This window comes from Myotis lucifugus, unplaced genomic scaffold, assembly GCF_000147115.1.
Source record: "Myotis lucifugus unplaced genomic scaffold, Myoluc2.0 scaffold_451, whole genome shotgun sequence".
Taxonomy (NCBI): Eukaryota; Metazoa; Chordata; class Mammalia; order Chiroptera; family Vespertilionidae; genus Myotis; species Myotis lucifugus.
The window spans coordinates 342,950-366,466 of NW_005871499.1; the positions used below are offsets into that span (position 1 = coordinate 342,950).

The 23,517-nt window shown below is 39.5% G+C and overlaps 1 protein-coding gene across 5 annotated transcripts in view; it reads left to right on the top strand.

The window, feature by feature from the left end:
- ITPR2 (inositol 1,4,5-trisphosphate receptor type 2) overlaps nucleotides 1–23,517 on the top strand; it is a 417,029-nt gene that overhangs the window by 173,894 nt on the left and 219,618 nt on the right. For all 5 annotated transcript variants that reach the window (XM_023744345.1, XM_023744344.1, XM_023744346.1 and 2 more), the window contains 6 exons: nucleotides 9,787–9,876; nucleotides 9,991–10,116; nucleotides 12,068–12,190; nucleotides 12,831–13,031; nucleotides 15,001–15,252; nucleotides 17,594–17,719. In XM_023744345.1, coding sequence (XP_023600113.1) covers nucleotides 9,787–9,876; nucleotides 9,991–10,116; nucleotides 12,068–12,190; nucleotides 12,831–13,031; nucleotides 15,001–15,252; nucleotides 17,594–17,719 — 918 coding nt within the window. The remainder of the gene's footprint in view (nucleotides 1–9,786; nucleotides 9,877–9,990; nucleotides 10,117–12,067; nucleotides 12,191–12,830; nucleotides 13,032–15,000; nucleotides 15,253–17,593; nucleotides 17,720–23,517) is intronic.

Consider the following 23,517-nt stretch of genomic DNA (forward strand, 5'->3'; position numbering starts at 1 on the left):
ACTTCTAAATATAGGAAGGAGGGATTAACTTCGGAAACTGTATCCGAGTGGGTTAAGTCAGGATTGCCCTTCATGTTCATCCACCTCTTAATTAAGGGTTGAGAAGCAGGCCACTTGGGTATCACAGTGCTTCTTAAAGAAGTGCCCACTCATGTTATCTGTTTTGGCTGTTAATTTTTCTTTACAATGATTGTGCCTATATGGATATATCTATATTTATCTCTCATCTGTAATCCCTATGTGTGGTTCCTGCTTCTTTAACAAAAACACAACACTCTCTCACTGATCTAAAGTCTGATGTTTAAACCACCTACCTAGTTTTTACTTCAAAGACAATACATACTAGTATTTTCGTTTTCAGGGTTTCCAATAGATTCTTTGTCGTATTCATACATTCTAGATTTATATCTGCTGGGTTTTGCTTCATAACCTTTTGCTCTTTTAACGGATGTGTGATGTATGGAATAAAATGAACTGAAAAAAATATCTCCAGGGGCTCACTCTGGGTTGTCTGGACAAAAAGCTGGCCAGACTGTTTTTGTGAGTGTGTGTGTGTGTGGGGGGGGGGTGGGGTGGGAGGGGTGGGGGGGAAGTGGGGTGGTTATCTTCTCTTCCAAGAGGCTGTACCCTAATTTGGTTTCTGATGGGACCTGTGGCTTCAGGAGGAGCAGTCCAATCCCTGTGGGTCCATAGCTGGAGTCCCTGATCAATTCCAGAGAGCCTGGTGCCAAGCCTGGTAACCTATCTTGATTGATAGGTTACTCTCCGACTTGCCCTGAAGAATTTCAATGAGGTGGGGGTTTGGGCGCAGTTCCTCAGAAATCTAGACCCATACTCTTGTTGAGCAGAGTGCTCAGCACCTTTTTTGGGATGAAGGAAAGAAGGGGGATACATGCCTTCTCTTCTCTTGTTGACATTCAGCTTGTAGTTTCCCCTTTCCCAATAAAGCTGTTCTTTATCTATGCTGGGTGAGGCTGTGGAGTATCCTGGGCATGTGGCAACCAGGGGGACCCACCTGGGGCGAGAAGTAGTATTTCTCACTTTATGATGATTTTAAACAGCCTTCTATTTAAAAGTCCTTTCAGAAGAGTTCCTGATTGTTTGCATTTAATGATACAATCTCATTGTTGAGTGTTATGTGTTCTTTCTGAACACCAGCTTTCCTCAGAGGCACTTGAATTTTAGTTTGCAGATTTATCTTAGTGAGAGAATGAATTTAATTCCTTTCCTTTTCTCCTTTTCTTCCCTTCTCTTCATTTTTGTTTTGTTTTGTTTTGTTTTTCTATTTCTCCTTAGGCACACCTTCTTTGACTGATGGTCCACATCCCGTTACTCTTTAAAAGTAAAGACTGGTTTCCATTCCTTGCCTACCACATCTGATCCTTTTTCTTTGATGAAGCAAACAGGCAAGGAGGCAGGTCCCTCTAGATTCTAGAAGGATATCTTGAAAGAAAATTGTGCTTTCCCAAGTGTTAGTATTTGGATTCTGCACAGCAGGAAATAGTTCTTTATGAACTTTGTTTCTTTGGCAAAACTTGTGATTGACAGACTTGTGATGAAAGTAACTGGTAGAATGTCTAACCTTCATGACTTGGTCCAGAAACATCCATGAGTTTTAGAGAGCTCTTCCTACACTATCTGGTTGAGGGATGCTATCGTAATTGCACAAAGAACTTTTATCCATTAATTTTGGAGAGTGATTTTCTGAGTTTTCCTTTCATGGGTTTTATTTTCTTGTCTCTGTTTTCTATTTTTTGCCTCAGACCTCATCATATATTTTATTTGTTTATATGACATACTAGAGGCCCGGTGCACAAAAATTTGTGTACTCGGCAGTGGGGGGCTCCTCAGCCCGGCCTGTGCCCTCTCGCAGTCTTGGACCCCTCGGGGGATGTCCACCTGCTGGCTTAAGCCTGCTCCCTGGGGGATTGGGCCTAAGCTGACAGTCAGACATCCCTCTGGCAGACTGGGAGCCCTCAGGGGATGTCCACTTGCCAGCGGGGAGCAGGCCTAAGCTGCAGTTGGACATCCTTAGCACTGCTGAGGAGGCGGGAGAGGCTCCCACCACCACCACTGTACTGGCAGCTGTCAGCCTGGCTTGTGGCTGAGCAGAGCTCCCCCTGTGGGAGCGCACTGACCACCGGGGGCAGCTCCTGCATTGAGTGTCTGCCCCCTGGTGGTCAGTGTGTGTCATAGTGACCAGTCATTCCCAGTCGTTCTGCTGTTAGGGTCAATTTGCATATTACTTTTTTATTATATAGGGTAGAGGCCTGGTGCACGGGTGGAGGCCGGCTGATTTGCCTTAAAGGGTGTCTCCGATCAGGGTGGGGGTCCCCGCTGGGGTGCCTGGCCAGCCTGGGTGAGGGGCTGAGGGCCGTTTTCAGGCTGGCCACACCCCCTTCAGGGTGGGGGGGTCCTGCTGGGGTGCATGGCCAGTCTGAGGAAGGGGCTGATGGCTGTTTTCAGGCTGACCAAGGCCCCCAGTGGAGACCCTCACCCCATGAGGGTGTGGCCAGCCTGGGTGAGGGGCTGATGGCTGTTTGCAGGCTGGCCACGACCCCAGCCACCCAAGCCCCCAGTGGAGGCTGGCTGGAAGCAGGTATCTGGGATTTATTTATCTTCTGTAATTGAACCTTTGTTGCCTTTAGTGGAGGCTGCAGCTGTCCAGGCAGGTGGGAAGCTTGGCTTCCTCCATCGCCAGGGCAACCAAGCCTCCTGCTTGCTCCAGCTCCATGGCTTCCAGCCGCTATCTTGGTTGGGTTAATTTGCATATAGTCGCTCTGATTGGCTGGTGGACGTGGCTTTGGGGTGTAGCGAAGTTACGGTCAATTTGCATGTTTCTCTTTTATTAGATTAGATACTCCTGTCCTTTATGCCTGAGCTAAGGCTACCTTAGATAATTGCTAAAGATGAGTATCAGTTAATAAGGCCTTTCACAAGACATGGGTCTGAAAACTAATTTTTTATTTTGAGCCAAATGTTACTTTACACATCTTCATTCTATTTGGTTGTAATGTGAATTTTTATATGAATTTGGTTCTTTGAATTACTTCCACTATAAGAATCTTTCCCCGCTTGTCTTTTGGCTTACATTAAATTAATGCTGTTTTAGCATAAACTATCTGACTTGTATTTTTTTCCACTTTGCTATTTGTTCTCAATTTATTATAAGTTGTTAGTGAGGGTTAAAGTTCCTATATGGTTTCTTTTCCTCAGAAAATGGCTTATAAGGAAACTATGGAAGTTGATTCATTCAAATCAGAACAAATATCATTAGGTGAAGCATAAACATTTCTGCAATATTTTCTTGCTAAAGAGTGAGTATAAAAGAAGGTGCTGATTCCTTTTTCCCACATTCTGTGCATCTAACCCCCTCTCACAGCGATGTTGGTGTGGGCTATCATATGAATGTGACCAGCGAAGCTTCTTCCACTCACATATCAGGTACCAGACATAGTCTCTGTCAGCTCTATTATATCACTGTTTTCATTTCCTGTACAGTGCTTCTAAGTCACCCTGCTGACTAAAGGGTTGCCCGTCCTTTCTGCATTTTATGTAATAGTGGCAAGTATTATATTAAAGAGTATTATATATTATAGTATACAAATATTGTAAAAAGTATTATATAAAAAGTGTTGTATATTTCTGTTTTATAATGGATGTCTGTGTTATAATTACATTCTTGTGAAAACAGCTATTAATTTACATCGAACATACTTATCATTAGTCTAGTCTTTATTTTCCCAATATCTCTCTAAGCAAACAATACACGCCAGTAGCACATTCTTTCTTGTTACCGTATGTATCAGATACAGATAGTCAAGGATAAAGGGGTGTTTTCTAGGACCTCTGATTAACCATTATTAAATACTCATTCACATGACAGCAAATGAGTAAAAAAATACTAATACTGTATTTGTGTTGGGAAGGGAAAACAGGTTTGGGATAAGGTTAGGAATATGTATTTACCCTCTGGAAGAGAAGGGACTTGGACCTGAGTTGAGTGATGTCTGGAGGGAAATTATCTACTAGGAATGGTGGACAGAGCCTCTTCTGTGCACTGTAGATCTCAGGCCAAGTCTTCAAGCACCCTTAGGCGCCAACCAGGGAAATAGAAACTCACCCATGACCCAGGATGATCCAAATTAGCTTCACATGCAAGATCAGATAAGTAGATTAAGGGTAATTTTTGGGATTCTACAACACTCTAGATATCTCCCTAAATGACTGTTACGTGATGTTACTCTTAGATGGCAGGAGAAAAAATACCTAATCATCCCACAACCAGGTTATCTGAAGGAGGTGACATTTATTATAAGAGCTTCAATTAAATTATAATCTGTTTGGTCAATCACATACAAAAGACTGATTATTAGATTTTTCTTTTATGTTTTGGAGGGAGGTGGGCAGGGGAAGGGAAGATATTTGACATCTGAAGTTGGGAGGAGAGTGATTGGTAAATGACGCCTCAGAATTCGGTTGAATAGAGGTTACAGAAAGAGAAGGCCAAGAATTCAGATGGTGAGCAAAATGCTTTGCAGTCCTGCGAGGAGGGTCCTTTAACTTCAGTGTGGTGGGGACAAGGAGAAGACATGCACTAAGCCAGGGGTCCTCAAACTTTTTAAACAGGGGGCCAGTTCACTGTCCCTCAGACTGTTGGAAGGCCGGACTATAGTTTTAAAAAAAACTATGAACAAATTCCTATGCGCACTGCACATATCTTATTTTGAAGTAAAAAAACAAAACGGGAACAAATACAATATTTGTATTTGCATGTGGCCCGCGGGCCGTAGTTTGAGGACCCCTGCACTAAGCTATTTGAATCATCCCGCTGCAGGTACGGGCAGTCCTACATTGTTGGATTTGGAAAGTTCTTTCTTAAAAGCATGATTTCCCTTGTTTAAATGAAGGAGATGGAGCTCCATTAATTGGTGCCAATATTTAGTTCACTATATAGTTCATACAATATTATTTTCTTGTATCATTTTACTCTTGATATATGAGTGTCCTTGTCTGATGCAAAATAAATTGTAAATGGAAGCCGTAATAAGATCCAATATTTGATTAGGTATTCACTCTTTGAGTCTCTACCTAGAATCCTGCTGCCTTTCCAGTTTGCAGACTCTTCTAGAAAATTCTAGATCCTTCTAGAGTATTCTTGATGTGTTGTTTCTGAATCTACTACTACTTTATGTTACAGTATATACTATGCAGTTAAAAATCTAGCTGCCTCTCTAAAATCACTTAAATAAGTAGTTTTCCATATTGCATTAGAGGAAATAAAATTAAATTCTTCCAGATGATAGAAGGCAATTACAATAAAAGTATAAGGACTTTTGGAGTGCAGTCATTTTTCTTCATCACTGTTGTCAAAAGGAAAATTTGGATATCTATAAGCATGCCACTGTTCTTAGTATTGCACACTTTTTGGAGCCTACTCAGCTTCAGGACTTTGAATCAAATTACACCTCTACATTTTCCACCTTACTAGTATTTTGTCATTAGAATAAAGCCAGAGCTTTGTAGATTTGGCCACTGACCTAGGACGAAAGTTGTATAAGATATAAAAATACAACCAATTTCTCCTCTTTGTGGAGGAAAACTGTTGGAGCACCTTCAACTTGGAGCATTTTGTCATCAAAATAAGAAAACAAAACCTAACCATGGTTATATAGTTTACGTATTTCTTAAATTCCCCTAATCACTGCTTTGGAATCATCCAGATGTTCCATGGGTCCATATTGGTGTTCAGTTTAATTACATTAAATTATTTTCTAAAATTAAAAGGGGCTATTTATTGAATTCTCCAGTGTTGACTCCTTTTTGTAGACTGCTGGCAATTTTTAATCAAAATATTTATTCTTCATAATTCTTATACTTACAGAGGTTAGCATTGTCTATATCCTCCTCTAGGTTGAACTAAAGAGCTTTTTTGTAATGTAGTATGCTTTGTGTGAGATTACTTTTCTTAAAACAAGACAGTTGCTTTTTCTTTAGGTCATTGTTTGAAAAATAGACTTGAATATATCTGCCAAAGGTTTGCCTTTATTTTAACTGTGTGTTTTTTGTTTGTTTGTTTTTTAAGTTGACATATATCCAAAAGCTCTCTTTTCTACCTTAGGAGCTTTGTCAGTCTTTGGACTTGGTAATATCTTAATCCTGCTTTGTGGTACAAAATTGGTTTTCTTTAATATTTCTTCTCTTCTAGAGAAAAATGAATATGATCTTTAAAAAATTAATTTTAGAAAAGAAGAGAGGGTGGGGGGTTAGAGAGAGAGAGAAAGATTAATGTGAGAGAGAAACATCTATCAGTTGCTTCCTGTACACACCCTGCCTGGGGGTCAAACCAGTAACCTAGATATGTGTCCTGACCAGGAATTGAACCCGCAACTTCTTGGTGTACAGGACTATGCTCCAATCAACCAAGCCACCTAAGCAGGGCAGTAAGGTCTTTTAAAAAGTCAGCTTCCACCCAGCCAGTGTATCTTAGTGGTTGAGCAATGACTCATGAACCAGGGCGTTTATGGTTTGGCTAGATTCGCAATTAAGGCACAAGCCCAGGTTTTGGGCTTGATCCCCAGTAGGGGGCATGCAGGAGGCAGCCGATCAATGATTCTCTCTCATCATTGATGTTTCTAGTCCTCTCTCCCTCTCCCTTTTTTTTCTCTGAAGTCAATAAAAACATTAAAAAAATAAAATTCAGCTTTCACTTTTATGATCAGAAAGGGAAATTTAATTATATTTTTAGATTTTGCAATTTCCACTTCTCTGCCGCGGTTCTTATCCCAGCATCAAGAAGGGTTCAGGAATCTGGAGAAGGCTGTGCGTAGATGTTAAATAAGAATCCAGAGACTAATAAAAAGTCCGGAGACGAGATATAATTTTGAAAGGCATTGGGGGTCAGAGGAGCTTAGCTAAAGGAGCTAAGTTCTAAGGTCTTAAAGTCTAAGGTCTTATGTTCTCCCATCCCCAGGACTCCATGCTTTTTATTAGCACAATTTGTCCTGAGGCGAGGCAGAGATATACACTTCAAAGGGTATACACAAGCATTGTCAGAATGGAAGAATTAGCCTACTGCTGTACAGGTGTTTGGCCAGTAGGAGGCAATAACATGTAGATTAAGATGCCTTTTAGCTGTCTGACAGCCACAATCAATTTAATGTATCCTATTCAGGTTTGGGGAAATGCCTTTAAGCCATTCCCAGATGCAGGTGACTACATGTTGAGTCCCCAAGTCTCATCAACCGTTTGATGAAACTCTTGAAATTATGACATGCTGGAATTGGTCTCTGGCACTTCTCACTATAAATTATTGTTGCTATCAAATAGAAAGCCCATTTGTCTCATTCTCTTACCTCCAGTTTCTATCTAAATAGTTTCCATTTGTATTAGCACTTGGGCTCCTTCCCTCTGCACTGGCTTCACTTACATATATAGTTTTTTATTTTTTTCTATGATGTTTTAGGATTCACTTAGTGTTTATTGTCTTACAGACAATATCTTGCATGTTTTTCTCATTTACCTGGCGTGGAGTTGAACTGCTTTCATTTTCCTCCTAGAATATATTTATATAGATAAATGACACAGCCCTGAATTCTACAGTGATGTTTCGAAGGCTTTCAGTGTTCATGTCCTTTACTTTTTGCGGTTCTAATTCTATTGAATGAAAGAGACAAGGTGGTCAGAAAGGTAGCAGGTAACCTGAAAGAGTACCATGTCACAATAAAACAAAAAGAGCGGAGTTTAAAGAAAATGGTAGTGAAACACCAAATCAAGTGCTAAGAGAAAGTTTTGGTAATGAAAGTCATTGGCACATACAACATCTTTAGCACAATTTGTTATAGATTATTCTTTGGAGAAATTTAGTGGGAACAGTAATTGGAGATGCAAGACTACTTCCCAGAATGGGCAGGATCACTGCAAGGGCTTGGGTAGCCTCAACTTGGCCATATTTTTAAAGAGATGAGAAAGAATCAGTAGAGGGTAAAAACTGCCTGTGCACAGAGATAGGAAGGAAGCAGGGAGAGGAGGCAGGGAAGATGGCATTTTAAAAATCCATGCATCAAGAGTTCTTTCTCTCTGAGGCACAGAAGGGAAGGTAGTCAGGCTTGTGGGTGATACTGGAAATTTTCAGATGGAAAGAGGAAATGAGTGTAGGCAATTTCCATATGCTCAGTAAAAGTGGCCTAAGAGGTTTCTTGCTAAGGTAGAGTTCAGGCTGGGAACCTCCATCTTTGACAATAGTTGCCTGGAGAGAAGCAAAAAAGGATTACAAAATTTACCGAGAAGTGGCAAAGGCTCAGCGTTGATCAAGGCATTCTGCTTGCAATATTTCATCGACATTCTTTGACTTGCAAGGAAAGTTTTTTTCTTTCTTTCTTGGTTTGCATTAACTTTGTGATTTGTTATGGAAAAGAGTAGGAACAACAGCTTGGTACAAATGAAATAATAATAATATAATAATATCTTTTTGTTACTTTTTCCTGAGTTTAGATTGGCGCCGCCTTTAACTGAGAGAGCCCAACACCATCAATATAGGTGTGTGTTTTGTTCTGTTTTTTTTTTTTTTTACCCAAGTTGAACTTGACATTTTTTCCACGTGCAATTTTGTACATATTGTAAATCAGGGCAGTAATCAGGCTCTACTTTACCTAATTGCACTCTTTCTTGCAACATCCACTGTCAATTCTTGCCACTTTCTGCACACTGTGATGTCTGTTTTTCTGCAATGCCTTTGGCTAAGGAGACTTCTTCACCTGACAGGTATCTCCCAGTCTCCCACAAATCTTGCATACTTAACTGGTTTTCATCTTTCAGGACCTTGGCTTCAACTTGACCTCCTTCGTAAAGCTGTCTAAAGCGATAGCTATTTCCCCTCTCTCTCTGAGTAGTGAATTCTGCTCAGTTCAAATTCTTATTTTTATATTTCTCTGTTTTCTTAGGTAGACTCTGATTTTCCTGTGGGAAGGACCATACCGTATATTTCTTTTAGACCCATTCACCTTACCTAAAACCAGGCAGGGATTAGGTATTAATAAATGTTCATGTATTACGTTGTTTGTAACTGGCATTTTATTTTCATATGGTGACTACAATACTTGATATCTAAAATCTGTACACAATATATTTGTTTTTTATTGTATGCTACAGATAATGGTTGCTATAATGAAATATGTTTTCTTTTTTCAGGTCCGCTTAATAAGCTTTATTAACTTATTGATTTAAAATATTATTTTTAATATAAATGTTATTTTCCTTTCTTCATTTTCATGGTTTTGTACTTGCTTGGTTGGCCTTTAAGGATGTCATGGTAACCTGCCAAGGAATTTTTGGGTTAAGGTGTTCTTTCTTCCCATTCCTGAAATGTGTTTCAGTTATTATTACATTCTCCTTTACTCTTTTTTCCCCCTGAAGTTCATCCATGATGATATAATTATACTTTTATGTCCTGAACTTTTACTATTCCTTCTCTTATAGGCAATATAAAGTCATGATTTGTCTAATAAATTTAGCATAAGGAAATACACTGATAATGTTATATGTAATAACTTTTCTTTTACTTATCTTATTATTTGGTTGTTATTGGGAAATGGTAATTAGCATGACTCATGAAAGCCAAGGAACTTTGTATTGGTTAAAAAAAACACACACAAAGGAAATGTCTAAGTTGAATAATGCATTCATTACAAAATAATTGAAAAATGTATTTATTAATTTTTTATAAAATAAATAAATTTATCACTATGCTACATATGGTATAAACAAATGTATTTGTGTTTATCTTAGGAATCAAACAATTTGAGTCCAGTTCAGGATGGAACAAGGATACCTCAGATTGACAGCAATAAGAGCAATAACTACCGGATTGTGAAGGAGGTTAGCAGAAGTGAACTATTTTTCTATGGGTTAATGCTTGCATGGTAAAGAATTTTTGTGCAGCTTTTATATTAAATGTTAGGTTTGTTATATTTACTGCTCTTCTTTTAAAAGATTTTGATTCGGCTAAGTAAACTCTGCATACAGAATAAAAAGTGTCGGAATCAGCATCAACGGCTACTGAAAAACATGGGAGCTCATTCGGTGGTGCTGGATCTTCTGCAGATACCCTATGAAAAGGTTAGTTCTTAGCTACTTGTTTTCTTTAATTTTTTATTTTGATACTATTTTAAACGTATAGCAAGGTTACAATGAACTTTTTCCCTTGAGCTATTTGAAAGTATGACTCCGATCTGATTCCCCATCACCCTCAAGCCCTTCAGTGTGTATTTCCTACAAACAAGGACACTCTTCTACGTAATCACGTGATAGCCTTCCAGATCAGGGAAGAGTTTGACACTGAACTGCCACTTAATCCTCACAAGCCATTCACATTACTCCCATCATCCTATGCGTGGCCCCTTGACAGAAAGATCCACTTGCGAAACAGGTGCTGTTGGGTCGTCCTGTCTATTTAAATCTCCTGATGCTGGGACTTTCACGGCATTGACATTTTTGAAGGCAGACCAACTATTGGGAGGACTGTCCCTTCTTTTGGGTCATCTGATGTTTCCTCGTGATAAGATTCAGTTGTGCAGCTTTGGCAGGATCTTAAGGAAGTGACCCAAAGTTCTTCCCACCCCTTTCTGTCAGGTGGCACACAATTCTGGTTTGTCCCCTTGTTGATAAAGTTGCATATGCCAGGTTTCTCCACTGTGAAGTACTCATTTTTCCTTTATCACTAATAAGTATTTTGTGGAGAGTTTCTTTGAAACTATGTAAATATTCCCCCCTTTAAAATATATATATATTTTTTTTACTGATTTCAGAGAAGAAGGGAGAGGGAGTGAGAGAGAGAAGCATCAGTGATGAGAGAGAATCACTGACCAGCTGCCTGCAATCCAGGCATGTGTCCTTACTTGGAGTCGAATCTTGACCCCCTGGTTCATAGGTTGGCACTCTACCACGGAGCCACACCGGCTTGGCTAAATTTCCATTTTTAATCACACTTTCAATCTATTCATTTATTTATTTCTACCAGTATGGACTTGTAGATACTTGTTTTTCTCAATGGGTTATTCTGGTTTTCTAGTATTATTTATTTGGATTCTCAGATTGTTTCAGAATTAACCAAGGGAGTGAGCTCTGTAAGCCAGTGTCTCTGTCCTCTAACGTGTCCCATCATTCTTTGCGTTTCTGCACATTAAAATGTCCCAGGCTCACTTGCATTGTTCTTGCTTCAACTTAGGAACGAGAGAGTGGGAAAAAGTAGGGGAGAAAGCAAAGAGAAAAAGGAAGAGGTGGAAGTAAGAGACAAAGTTAATAGCAAAAGGAGGAGCAGAGAGAGGGAAGAGGAGAGAATGAAGATAGGGTCACAAATGCATAGAGAGATAAATTTAGAGGTGGGGGAATAAAGAAAAGTAAGTATGGAGGAGAAACAGGCTAGGACAAGGCAGGAAGACAGGGGAACAGAAGCAGAGGAGTAGAAGAGGCAGGAGGAGGAGGAAGAGGTGTGGGACAAGCAGTGGAAACGGAGAAGGTTGAGAAAGGGGGATATAGAAGGTGGGGAAAGAGGAGAAAGAAAATAAAACCCCCAGGAAGATCCAAATACATATAAATACTGGGAAAGAGGGAAAATCCAAGAAAGGAGAGCAATGCGAGGAATTGGAGGATGCAGTAGAGAAGGGGGGACCAGAGAGAATGTGGAGCCCAGAGAGAGAGGGAGGGAGCAGAGGAGATATGAGTCAGAGGCAGGAGAAAGAGACAGCTATGCACAATCATGGGAAAACACAGTGGCAGGCAGGAAGGTTGGGGAGAAAGGGAGGTGAAACAAAGAGGGGGTTGAAAGAGTGAAGGACAACTGATAATAGGAGGGTAAATAAAGAAGTGAGAAACATCTAGAAAATGGGGGAGAGGTGTTCTGTGGGGATAACCAGGAGAGGTGAAGAAACAAAAGAGGCACAGAAGATGTCGAGTATGAAACAGTAGCAGAGAGAAAAGAAGGGCATGTGTGAAAGAACATATTTCTTGAGAGTATTTTTGTTCTGATCTGTTTGTTTCTCTGTTTCATGGGCCACTCTTTAACTTACAGAGTGATGAAAAGATGAATGAAATAATGAACCTAGCCCATACGTTCCTGCAGAATTTCTGTCGGGGAAATCCACAGAATCAAGTTCTCCTTCATAAACATCTGAATTTGTTCCTAACACCTGGTGTAAGTATTTTAGTGACTTCTAATATTTGTAGTAAAGTGTCCATCAAATTTAATTTAGCAGCATTGATGAATAGAATTTTATTCATCACCTCATTTTTATTTTCCTAATAGGGGAGGGGTTCTTGCCCTAAAAGTGAATATCTTTTATTTCCATTAAGGAAACAGTTAAAGAAACTTGAAAAATTACACAAATTTTACCTGCAGCTGAAGATTTCATTTATATGTATATAGTTTAATTTTAGGAAAAAGAAAGAACTAACTCTACAATGCCATGAGTAAGATACATATGAACAACTCAAAGGTAGAGTTCACCCTGCCCTGTAAAATGTGGATCAGCTGACACTAAGGAAGAGCTGACTTTGAATAACCAATCATTAAATTATCCTCAAGAATACTGTTGCCCACATGTTAACCTGTATGATAATCAGCTCATTTTTCCAACTAAATTTGTTTGTGAGCTCAGATTTCTTTTCATGGTGAGTGATCTCGCTGCATTTTGTCAAAGTCTTGCACAGAAAACTCACTATGGTTTTGCATAAACTATAAAACTGATCATAGGCAGGGGCGCTCATCTATGTATGTAGAAAGAATAGAAAGTTGACCTTGTCAGAATCACAAGGGCACGGTCCTCTCTCTTTAGCTCCTTGAAGCAGAGACCATGCGGCACATCTTCATGAACAATTACCATCTGTGCAATGAAATTAGCGAGAGAGTCGTGCAGCATTTTGTGCACTGCATCGAGACACACGGCCGCCACGTGGAATACCTGAGGTTTTTACAAACGATTGTAAAGGCAGATGGTAAATATGTGAAGAAATGCCAGGATATGATCATGACAGAGGTATGTTCTCGGTTTGCACATTACCCACTTCACTCAAACAATATGATCAAATAAGTGTTTTCTGTTAATTTAGAGCGAGGGAAAAAAAGACTCTGGAAAATAATTTAATCATGACTACTTAAGCACGAATATGTGTTGCTTACCTCTAGTGAAGTAGCATAAGTTGATTTTATAATTTTCTAAGAGCTTTTCTTTTAATGAATTTGTGTATTTTAAATAAAGGTAAAAATCCTACAAAATGTTGTAGATTATTTAGAATGAAAGTGACAACATTTTATAGTTTCAAGTTTTCAATGTATAACAAAAATGGGTTAAACTCTGCTTTTCCAGTGCCTTTATCACGCTTCCTGAAATCTCAAATGGGTGTTCTCTGCTACTGTTTGCAGAGGGCTTTGAAAGAAATTGAATTCATAGAAGTTATTCATCAGTGATTTATCACAAGTGAAAACTTAGCTAATTAGAGTAAATTAAATGTGTAAGGAGACCAAATGAATGAAGTACTGACTTTATTTGGCCATTTTCGTTGTGATGTTTGAAACTGAGTGAGATTTATGCAATGAATAAGTGACTCGCTAGGAACCAAGGGGTATGTTGGAGAACTGAGAGTTCTTTGAGCCCATCTGGGTCAATCATTGCCCTGTGACCTAATGGCTTTCTAAAGCCTGAATGGATTAAGACATCTTTCAACCATGGGTACCAAAAAGTGATGTAGTAGATTATATTGTTTGGGGGGATTTGCACAACTATGTACCTTAACTTTTGCATTGAGGGTGATTTCTATATTGATACAGTATGATGTGGACCCTGCCTGGGAATTGAACTGGCAACCTTTGGGTGTGCTAGACAATGCCCAACCACCTGAGCCACACTGGCCAGGGCAAGGCTTTGAATTTTTAATGTAAATTTTGTTGTTAAACATTTTAAGGAACATTTTAACTTGTGATATTTACCATTTTTCTTATCTACATTTACATTTATATTAATTCTTCATTGCCTAGAAGTGTGTGGGAACTAATATGATTTTGTGTTATGATTATCAAGGGAATAATTAAAATAGGAAAGCAGCAAATAGTTAAGCCAGTTTTATGACACTTAGAAGATGAAATGTTCCTAGGTATAAAGAAGTGTTTGTAATGTTATATTGTGTTTAAATACATATTTTTGACACATATACATTCTCTTTCAACAAAATTTCAAAGCTAATTCTTATCAATTTAAATGTTATTAATTTAAATAAAACAAAAAATTATATAAGGTGTGTTACCTACCAAAATATCTCACATTGGGGTTAGAAATTTGCTACTTATATAGACAGTAATGCATTATGGATTTTGAGCAATAAAAAACTACCTACTAGAATTCTTCACTAAAATTATATAAACAAAAGAGGAAGGAAAATTTATATCCTGAGTTTATTCGTCCCCCCCCTTCCTTTTTCTCTTTATTTTTCCTATTTCTGCTTTTACATTTATTCTTTACTGATGCTCATGACACTGGAATTTCCAGATTGTTACAGAGTTGCATTTGGCTCAATGTGCTGGCTTTTCCATGCTGTCACTATTAAAGGAGACGGGAATATTTTATTCTGCTTTATTACATTTATACTTATGAGATTTCCTGTGCTTTGACATTGGAGTCTTTCATTGCAGGGGAGGGAAGTAACTTTATTTGAATATTTTGCATGTTTTATTTCACTCCCTGATGAACAATTTACCATCATTGTGTCACTTAATTCTTGCTCCATCCACCGTTCCCATATCCCCCCTGCTGGTTTTGGTAGAGTTCATGACTGATCTCTGAGCACCTGACTAGAATCCTTTCACCATCCTGCCTTGGTATAGTTCTGCTTTTGCAATGTTAACTCGGTTTTTGCAAAGAGATATACGTTTCCAGTTAGAACAAGCCTTTGGCAGTAATTGCAAGGATGAATATTTGGTCTGCTATGTAGACTCTCTTATTATCATTTCAGTTGATAAATGGGGGTGAAGATGTGCTGATATTTTACAATGATAGAGCATCATTTCCCATCCTTCTCCATATGATGTGTTCAGAGAGAGACCGAGGGGATGAGAGTGGCCCCTTGGCCTACCACATCACCCTGGTGGAGTTGCTGGCAGCTTGTACAGAGGGGAAAAACGTCTACACGGAAATCAAGTGCAATTCCCTTCTGCCCCTGGACGACATAGTGAGGGTGGTGACCCACGATGACTGCATCCCCGAGGTAAGCCTGGCAAAAGCGTAGCAGCTGTAGAATTTTACTAATTTAAAGTAAGTGCCAGAAGTCCCCTTGCTGCTACTTATAAGGAGATAATATATTTAGTCAAGGAATTGTGCTTAGTTATATGATTGTGAAAATTTAAAAGAGCATTAACATGTTTCCTTGTTTAGTTCTTTTTAAAAAAAATATATTTTCATTGATTTCAGAGAGTAAGGGAGAGGGAGAGAGAGATAGAAACATCAACGATGAGAACACTGGGGATTGAGCCCCCAACCTGGGCATGTGCTCTGACCGGGAATCAAACCGTGACCTCCTGGTTCATAGGTCGACGCTCAACCACTTAGCCATGTCGGCTGGACCCCTGTTTAGTTCTATAAAAGCTATGAAAGGTGATAAACCTTTTTAAAGTATAGCCATTGGAAGCTACTGTAGGAGTCTCTGAATTCTAAATATGACCCTGTGAACAAAATGAGAGATTTACTTGTAACTTCTAGTATATTCTTGAGAATGAAGAAGACCCTTCGTAAATAATTCGCAGTCATTGGTAGGAGAGGCTTGGATGGGGCTGTAGGCTCATCTGTTGGACTCCGAAGGGTTACCTGGCTTTATAGAACAGATGCGTTCTTGGAAACATGGAAACGCATATTTGCTTTATTCACACATCATCTTTTACCCTCTGTCCTAGCTTGGCTCTGGTGATAGGGAACAAAACTCATTAGAAACTGGTTGTCTGCCAACAGGATTAATGAGGCTTCCAGGAATGGACATTGTAATGTTCTCTTTTTCTACTACTGTGCTGTATTATTGCAAAGTTCATAAATGTGTTACTCTGAACGTGATATAAATCCAAACATTTTAAAGCATAGTCACTTCAGAGGTATCAGGTGAGGTTAACTTTCCTACTTGCAAATCGTCCTCTGTAGTAATGATAGACTTGAAGTATATATTTTTGTGGAATTATTGGCACCTCAAACCAGAGGTACTTCATGCCCTGATTGGTTTGAAATAAGATGCAAAGAAAGGAAGCCTAGTGTAGTGAGTAACTCCATGGGTTCTGTCTTTACCGGAGGCCTGCTCCTGCCCAGGCTTCTTCCCACACGCAGCTCTCTCTGACCACACACTCTGACCTCTCACATTCTGCCACTTCACTCTCCCTGCTTCAGATCTTGACTCAAGCATGACTTCTCCAAGGAAGACTTCCCTGGCCTCCTGGAGTAGATTCTATCATTTGAAGTTTGACACTTGAATTTTATTAGCTAATAAATATCTGTAGCCCTCATACCCTCTCCCAAGATTATAAACTTGATGAAGTCTAGGTCTACAAACAACTGAGGTCTAGAAACAATGAGGTCTGTTTCTGTTTACCACTATATTAGCTGAGCCTAAGCCTACACTTAATAAATATGTTTTGAATGAATGGACAAATGATTTAAAGAATGAATCAGAATCCTGGACCCATTACTTTGTAGCAGTTCGGCTGGCTCGTTATTAACCTTTCTAATCTTCGATTTCCACAGTTTAAAGTGAAATAATTATAGTACAGGTCTGATAGGATTGTTGGAGGACGGAATTAAGTAAGACATTATATACAAAATGCTGAAGGTGTTTGACATGCAGCGAACAATGGGTACATATTAGCTGCTGTCAGGGTGATTATGATAATGCATCAAATGGCTCTGATGTCTCCCTACCCTGTGGTCAGTCCTTGCACAAGAACCCTGTCGCTGAAAGTGTGTCTTGGACCTCGGTCAAGTAGGAATAAGCACTTGAGGACATGAATGCTGACTCTGTGTTACTTATGGTTCTAACTTGGATTCCAGGAATCCCCTGAAGTTGTTTACATGATTTTCATCTATAATAATAAAAGTGTAATATGCTAATTGTCCTTCCAGACTACCTTCCAGACGAAGCCAAGGCGGCGGGGTTTAACCTTGTCCCACTTTAGCAATGAAGTAGAGGGCTGGGGAAGGGGGAGGGAGAGGGAGAGGGAGAGAAAGAATATGGCAGAGTCAGAGAGAGCAGGGGAGGGAAGGGAGAGGAAGGAGGAGAAAAAGAGGGGAGAGGGAAAGGGAACAGTTTTGACTCCTAGTGTCTCAAATAGATAGACTTGGTTTAAGACCTCTGGGCCCAGGAGAATGGAATACAAGGTCACATGTTTACCCTGGCTCAGGGGATGGAGTGTTTTAGTAAAAGAAGGGAGTTGGGATTGCTTTCTGGGTAGACACAAAACATGCCATAATGTATTATGGGAACTAACACAGATTTTATTTAACTTTTCATAATTGATATTTGAAAAGGAACAATGAAGAAAACTCACATGCTTTTGTATTTGAAACTTGCACAGGTTAAAGTTGCTTATGTGAATTTCGTTAATCACTGTTACGTTGACACTGAAGTGGAAATGAAAGAGATTTACACAAGTAATCACATTTGGAAATTATTTGAGAACTTCTTGGTGGATATGGCAAGGGTAAGTCATACTTTGATCATTAAACAGTACTTCATGTTCAGTTGTCGATATATATAGATATATCTATATATCTATATATCTATATATCTATATCTATATCTATATCTATATCTATATCTATATCATCTATATCTATATCATCTATATCTATGTCTATGTCTATGTCTATGTCTATGTCTATGTCTATGTCTATGTCTATGTCTATGTCTATGTCTATGTCTATATACACACAAGAGGCCCAGTGCATGAAAATTCATGCACTGGAGGGGGTTCCCTCAGCCCGGCCTGCCCCCCTCACAGTCCAGGGCCCTCAGGGGCAGGAGGCGACCTGGCAATCAGGGAAAGGCGACGTCCCCATCACACCTCTGTTGCTGCCACTGCCGGCAGCGCAAGCCTTGGCCGGCCCTGCTTGCCTGAGCCTCAGTCAGTGGAAGGTGCAGAAGGACCCAAGGCCCCCAGCAGGGCTGATGGGACTGGGCGCTGCCATCTTGTGGCTGTGGGCACTGCCATTTTGTGAGGGCGTGATGGTCAATTAGCATATTCCCTCTTTATTATATAGGATATATACATACACACACACACACACACACACACACACACAATATTAAGCATCCAGATGAAAAGTTGGAATTAAACCCACTACCTCTGGATATAATCCATTATATTAAAAGTTGGGAATGACTTCCATAAGATTATGAGTGAGATTTTTGTATACAAAATACCCAGTACAGTGTATAGAGCGACAGAATGTTCAGTTTTACTCTTACAGCTGACTATATTGATCTGTTATTAAATCAGTGGTCTTTTGACCTTGGTTAGAGAGACATTTGGCAGAGGTCAGTTTATATACAACCGCTTGTCATGAGTGCAGTTGCAACCCCAGATGGAAAGGATCTCGAGAGGTCTTGATGACGGCCCTCAGACAGACAGCACCTTGAGCAGATGATTCAGGATGTAGTGTTGCTCACTGTTGCTTCTTCAGAGACTTCTCCATTGATTGAACCATTTAGTGTCTTTACTCCTGCCGGTCAAAATATGTTCTTCTTTTTACTGTGAGTCCATTTCCTCTTGCTTGGCTTTTTGAGCAGGACATGTGGAGCAGGTTGGTATTTTCTAGATACTCTCTAGCATATGTTTTGCTCTATTAGTATTGAATAAATGAATGAGTGGATAAAGAAAGGAAAGGATGGTTTTGGTAGCTTGCACTTAATTTTAGTTAGTGTAGCTTATCCTCTTTTTTTGCATGCTGAATTATGATTATGTTCAGGGTTTATTATTTGAGGGTTTTTTTGTTTGTGTGTGTGTGTTTTTTAATCTTCTCTGGTTTTCTCTTTAAAGTTAAGGGACATAATGTTGAAATAGGAGTTTCACTAATAGAAGATAGTGTATAGATAACTCCTTGGACCTATTATGCTGGCCTGTCCCAGTCCTCTGGCTTCCTGCATTCCTGAGTGCTGGTAGATGTGAATAGGCCTCACTGGGGAGGTACTTGGAGGAGAGAGGTTGGTGAGGTCCATATTTTCACTGTCTTATAAGAAGGTATGCTGACTGTTACCCATTAGTTCACTGCCTCCGTGCAATTCTTTCTGGGAGGAGGGAAGACAAAGGGAATATAATAAAGAATTAACTCCAGATCCAGACATCCAAGAGCAATCTTGGATAATACAATAAACCATGCATTATTCCAGTCCAGGAACTCTTTTAGCAGGGTGAATGAGGTCCCCTGTGTTTAAGCACATGTGAAGGAATGCAGTTCCTGTTCTACTTCATTTCTGTAGAACTCAAAGGCACTCATTACCTTTCTCAGGTAAGCCTGTACCTGTGGAGATATCATCCTGTTCTATAGAGGATTTACATAGCACTCATAATTGCCACCCCTCTCCCCCACCCCTGCTGTGACCTTAGGAAAGTCCTTGTGCCTGATTGGTGACAAGTATCTCCAGAGACCTTGAAGTAAAGGATGGTTTATATGCCGATGACTGAGCTTTAAAACTGCACGTGCAGGGAGACAGTAAAGAGATTATGGACTGATTTGCAGAGCTGCACGGTGCTACGGGCTAAAGATAAGCTTGAAAAAGATCAAGGTCACATTCAAGGCAGCATGAGCTGCAATGCTAAAGGGATTTTTATTTTTTAAACCAAAGAAAGCTGACGATAGCTGCCACTGATTATGCTGCCTTTGAAACACTCTCTCATTTGATGTATACATTCTTTTTCTAAAAAAAAAGTGTACATGTAGGAAGGAGTTTTATTTTCACTGTTTTAAGTAGACAATTAATGTTACTTATTGTCTGAAGACTCTAGGGGAACTTCAGGATCTTCTTGGTCAATTCACTTATTATGTCTAACCACAACAGCTTAGCTGTACTGCAAAAACATTTTTCTCTCTCCTTGTTTCCCCCTTATCTGTATGTTAAAGCAGCAGCTCTCTTATCCCCTTACCAAGCATGGCAAGGGATCAGCCCTTCTATTTCAGGGAAGGGGCAGGAAACCTGACGTTACCATATCTAAGATTTCTCTTTCTCCCCCTTAAGAAAGGTTAAGAAGCTACCACACACTTTCAAATTAAAATATAAAAAATGTGGTTAAATAAGTAGAATGTGGCCTTCTAGGCAAATGTTCAGGTCAGTAGAGCAGTAGTTCCCAAATCCAAGTAGTTCTCAAGCATCAGAATTATGTGGAGGGTTATGTAAAACATGATTGCTGAGGCCCACCCTCAGAGTTTCTTATTCAGTAGTTGTGCTACTTTGCATTTTTAGCTACTTCCCAGGTGACACCGAAGCTGCTGGTCCGGGGACCATACTTTGCAAACCACTACAGCAGAGCATGGGAGTTGAGAGTAGAGTTTTTAGAGGCATTAGCCAGGGTTCAAGTCCAGATTCTTCTGCCTTTTATTAGCTCAGTTACCTTGGGCAAGGAACTTACTCTTCCGAGTCTGAGTTTCCTTATTTGTAGAGTGAATACAATAATAACACATTCCTCATAGGGTTATGGAGAGAATTCAATGAGATATTGCATAGCACATGCTTGGCACCTGGTAAGAGAGCTAAAAACATTATCCATGTATCCATATCATGGTAACATCACTGTTATTATTATAAGGTTATATGTAGCCTTTAAAGCAATTTCAAAAAGTTTCCCCAAGACCTGCACCAAATAAGAATGTTGAGGATAACCAAAAGGGAGAGCATCCAATGTCGACAAGAGCCAGGAACCATGTCCATGAAGCTGGAAAAGCACAATAGCGACCTAACATAGAAATGGACTAGTTACAACAAAGATATGAAATCCTGGCACAGCTGATTTACATCAGTGAGAAATGGTAATCTTGAGGAAAGGTATTTGGTAAATTGGACATAAAGAATTACTATAGGATCTTAGGGTTGGAAGAGACTGGCAGTCGTAGAGTTCACAGCTTTTAGCACATGCCTGTATATTACCATCAACAATGATATCACTATTTTTTGAAACAACTGATTCCATTTTTGCACAATTTTAGTTGTTAAAAGCTCTAATTTTGAGCCAAATTTCTTACGTAGTATAATTTTTACCTATTTCTTCCGTCTGTATCCACAAGGAATGATTCAGTTCCACAACAGCTTAGCTGTACTGCAAAAAGCATTTTTCTCTCTCCTTGTTTCCCCCTTATTTACATGTTAAAGCAGCAGCTCTCTTATCCTGTAAAGCAAAGCATAGGTGTTTACTTTAAGCAACAGGACTTTAAAATGATAACATTGTACAACTTAAAGGAACTTAAGATCATTTAGGTTGATCTCAGATTTGACCTCTTTGTGGAGAAATTATTTGGTAGCAAAGGGTGACTTGCCTAGCTGGTAACAAGCTGGGAAGTCGGCTACATCCTAATCCAGTACTTTTCCCATAACAGCTTCTCAGATATGTTACAACAGCTCTCATGTCTCTCATCATTTTCTCCATGTCTTTCTGGGCTTGTTATAATTTTCAATATACTTTTGGACTCTCTCTAACTTATTAGTTGTTTTTTTTTAAAGTATGGCATCTGGGATGGCACCCCATGTCTCAGGCAGGGATTGTCAGCATGAGGCATATGATTATTTTAGTAGAAATTTGGAGAATAATCTTCTTTAACAGGCAAATAAAACACTAATCGGTAGTAACATTTCCACGTTCAAACTGTCTTCTCTTGTTTCTCTAGAGTCAACTCTTTGTTTGTCTGTTACCAGGCTTGTTGTTTGCTCTTGGGTAATGCTTTCTATTAAGTCACCTTAACTGGTATCTTTCATTTTCCTGTTTGCGTCCTCTTTTCTTTGATCTTGTTAAGGCCCATCTAAGAAAATATTTCTGAAAGACTTCAATAAACTGGTGCTAGATTGTCTCACATACCTCTTCCATTCTGATGTTCTGACAAAGACTGCATCCACGTCCCATAGATACACCAGATTTAGGCAGGCAGCGAAGCTATTAGACCCACGAGAAGTTGTTCCACTGTCTTCTGAGTACTTAATGGCAGCCCACTTTGATCTACGTTCCAATGCAGATAAAATTGGTGTTTATAGGGCAGAAATGCTTTTCTTTGCCTTTATAACTGATTATTGTTGTGGGGTCAGGGTTTGGGAGTCTTTATTAGAAAGCACATGGAGGGAGGTGGGCTGTGGTCAGTGTTAGCCTCAGACTATATTTTTTCTTTTGAACGTGTTCCCAATTTTGCTATCAATTTCAAGATTCTATAATGGCCAGTAGTACTCTAAATGATGTATGGGAAGCATGAAATTAGACAAGAAATAAGTTAGAGGCACACCTAACACAATGTCATGGCATTGTCCCATCAGTCATTGCTGAACAAGAAATGTCCGAGTATTTTATTTTCAAATAGATCACTTGAGGCATACTCTCCCTTTACTTAGCCTACCAAGTCATAGGAAGTAGGAGTAAAGACAAATTTATAGGTACTTAGAAACACACTTTCCAAGTTTTTTAATTTGATAGGGTTGAGTAGGTTTTCTTTGATGGTTTGATTCTCTAATTTTCTTGACTTTCTTAAGTGGAAGGAGCTATTGCAAAGTCTCACATTAAAGGATTATTTTTATATGGTTTTATTAGCTAGCAATGCAGGGAAGTGAAGGGTAGAAAATATTCTATAAAGCCTATTCTTTGTGTAGCACCTTTCCCTCAGATGTAATTCTATTTTTCTCCTCAGCATTCATGCTGAATTATAATGACGGTGCAATGCGTTCTTGTCTGGCTATTCTTGATTGATGATTGGTTGGTCCCTGGCTTGCATCATACTTTCTGCATTGGCAGCAATGATCATAGTTGATCAGTTCCTTCTTGAAACACTTTTTCAGTTGGCCACCAGGACATTAGTCCTGTCCTATTTGTCTCCCACCTCACTGGCCACTCCTCAATTTGCTGTTTCCTCTGAATCCTTCCAGGTTCAAACATTGGAATGTGCCAGGCTCAAACCTTCGACTTGATCCCTCTGTGTGTACGATCACTTACTTGCCAATCTCATCCACTCTCCTTACTGAGATACCAGGCTGATTGAAGCATGGACCCTTCCTTAGATGTCCAGTCTCACATATCCAGCTGCCTACATGACCTCATTGCTTGGCTGTCTAACCTCAAACTCTTCATTCACTTCCATGTCCTGCAAAAACTATTTTTTTTCTCAAATCTTTTGCATCTCAGTAAATGGCAGTTCCATTAATCGGCAATTCCATTATTCAATCTCAGCATTCAGGCAAAAAATCTTGGTGTCATCTATAAATATTACTTTCTTACACTCTAAATCCAACCTTTTAGCAAATTCTGCAAACTCT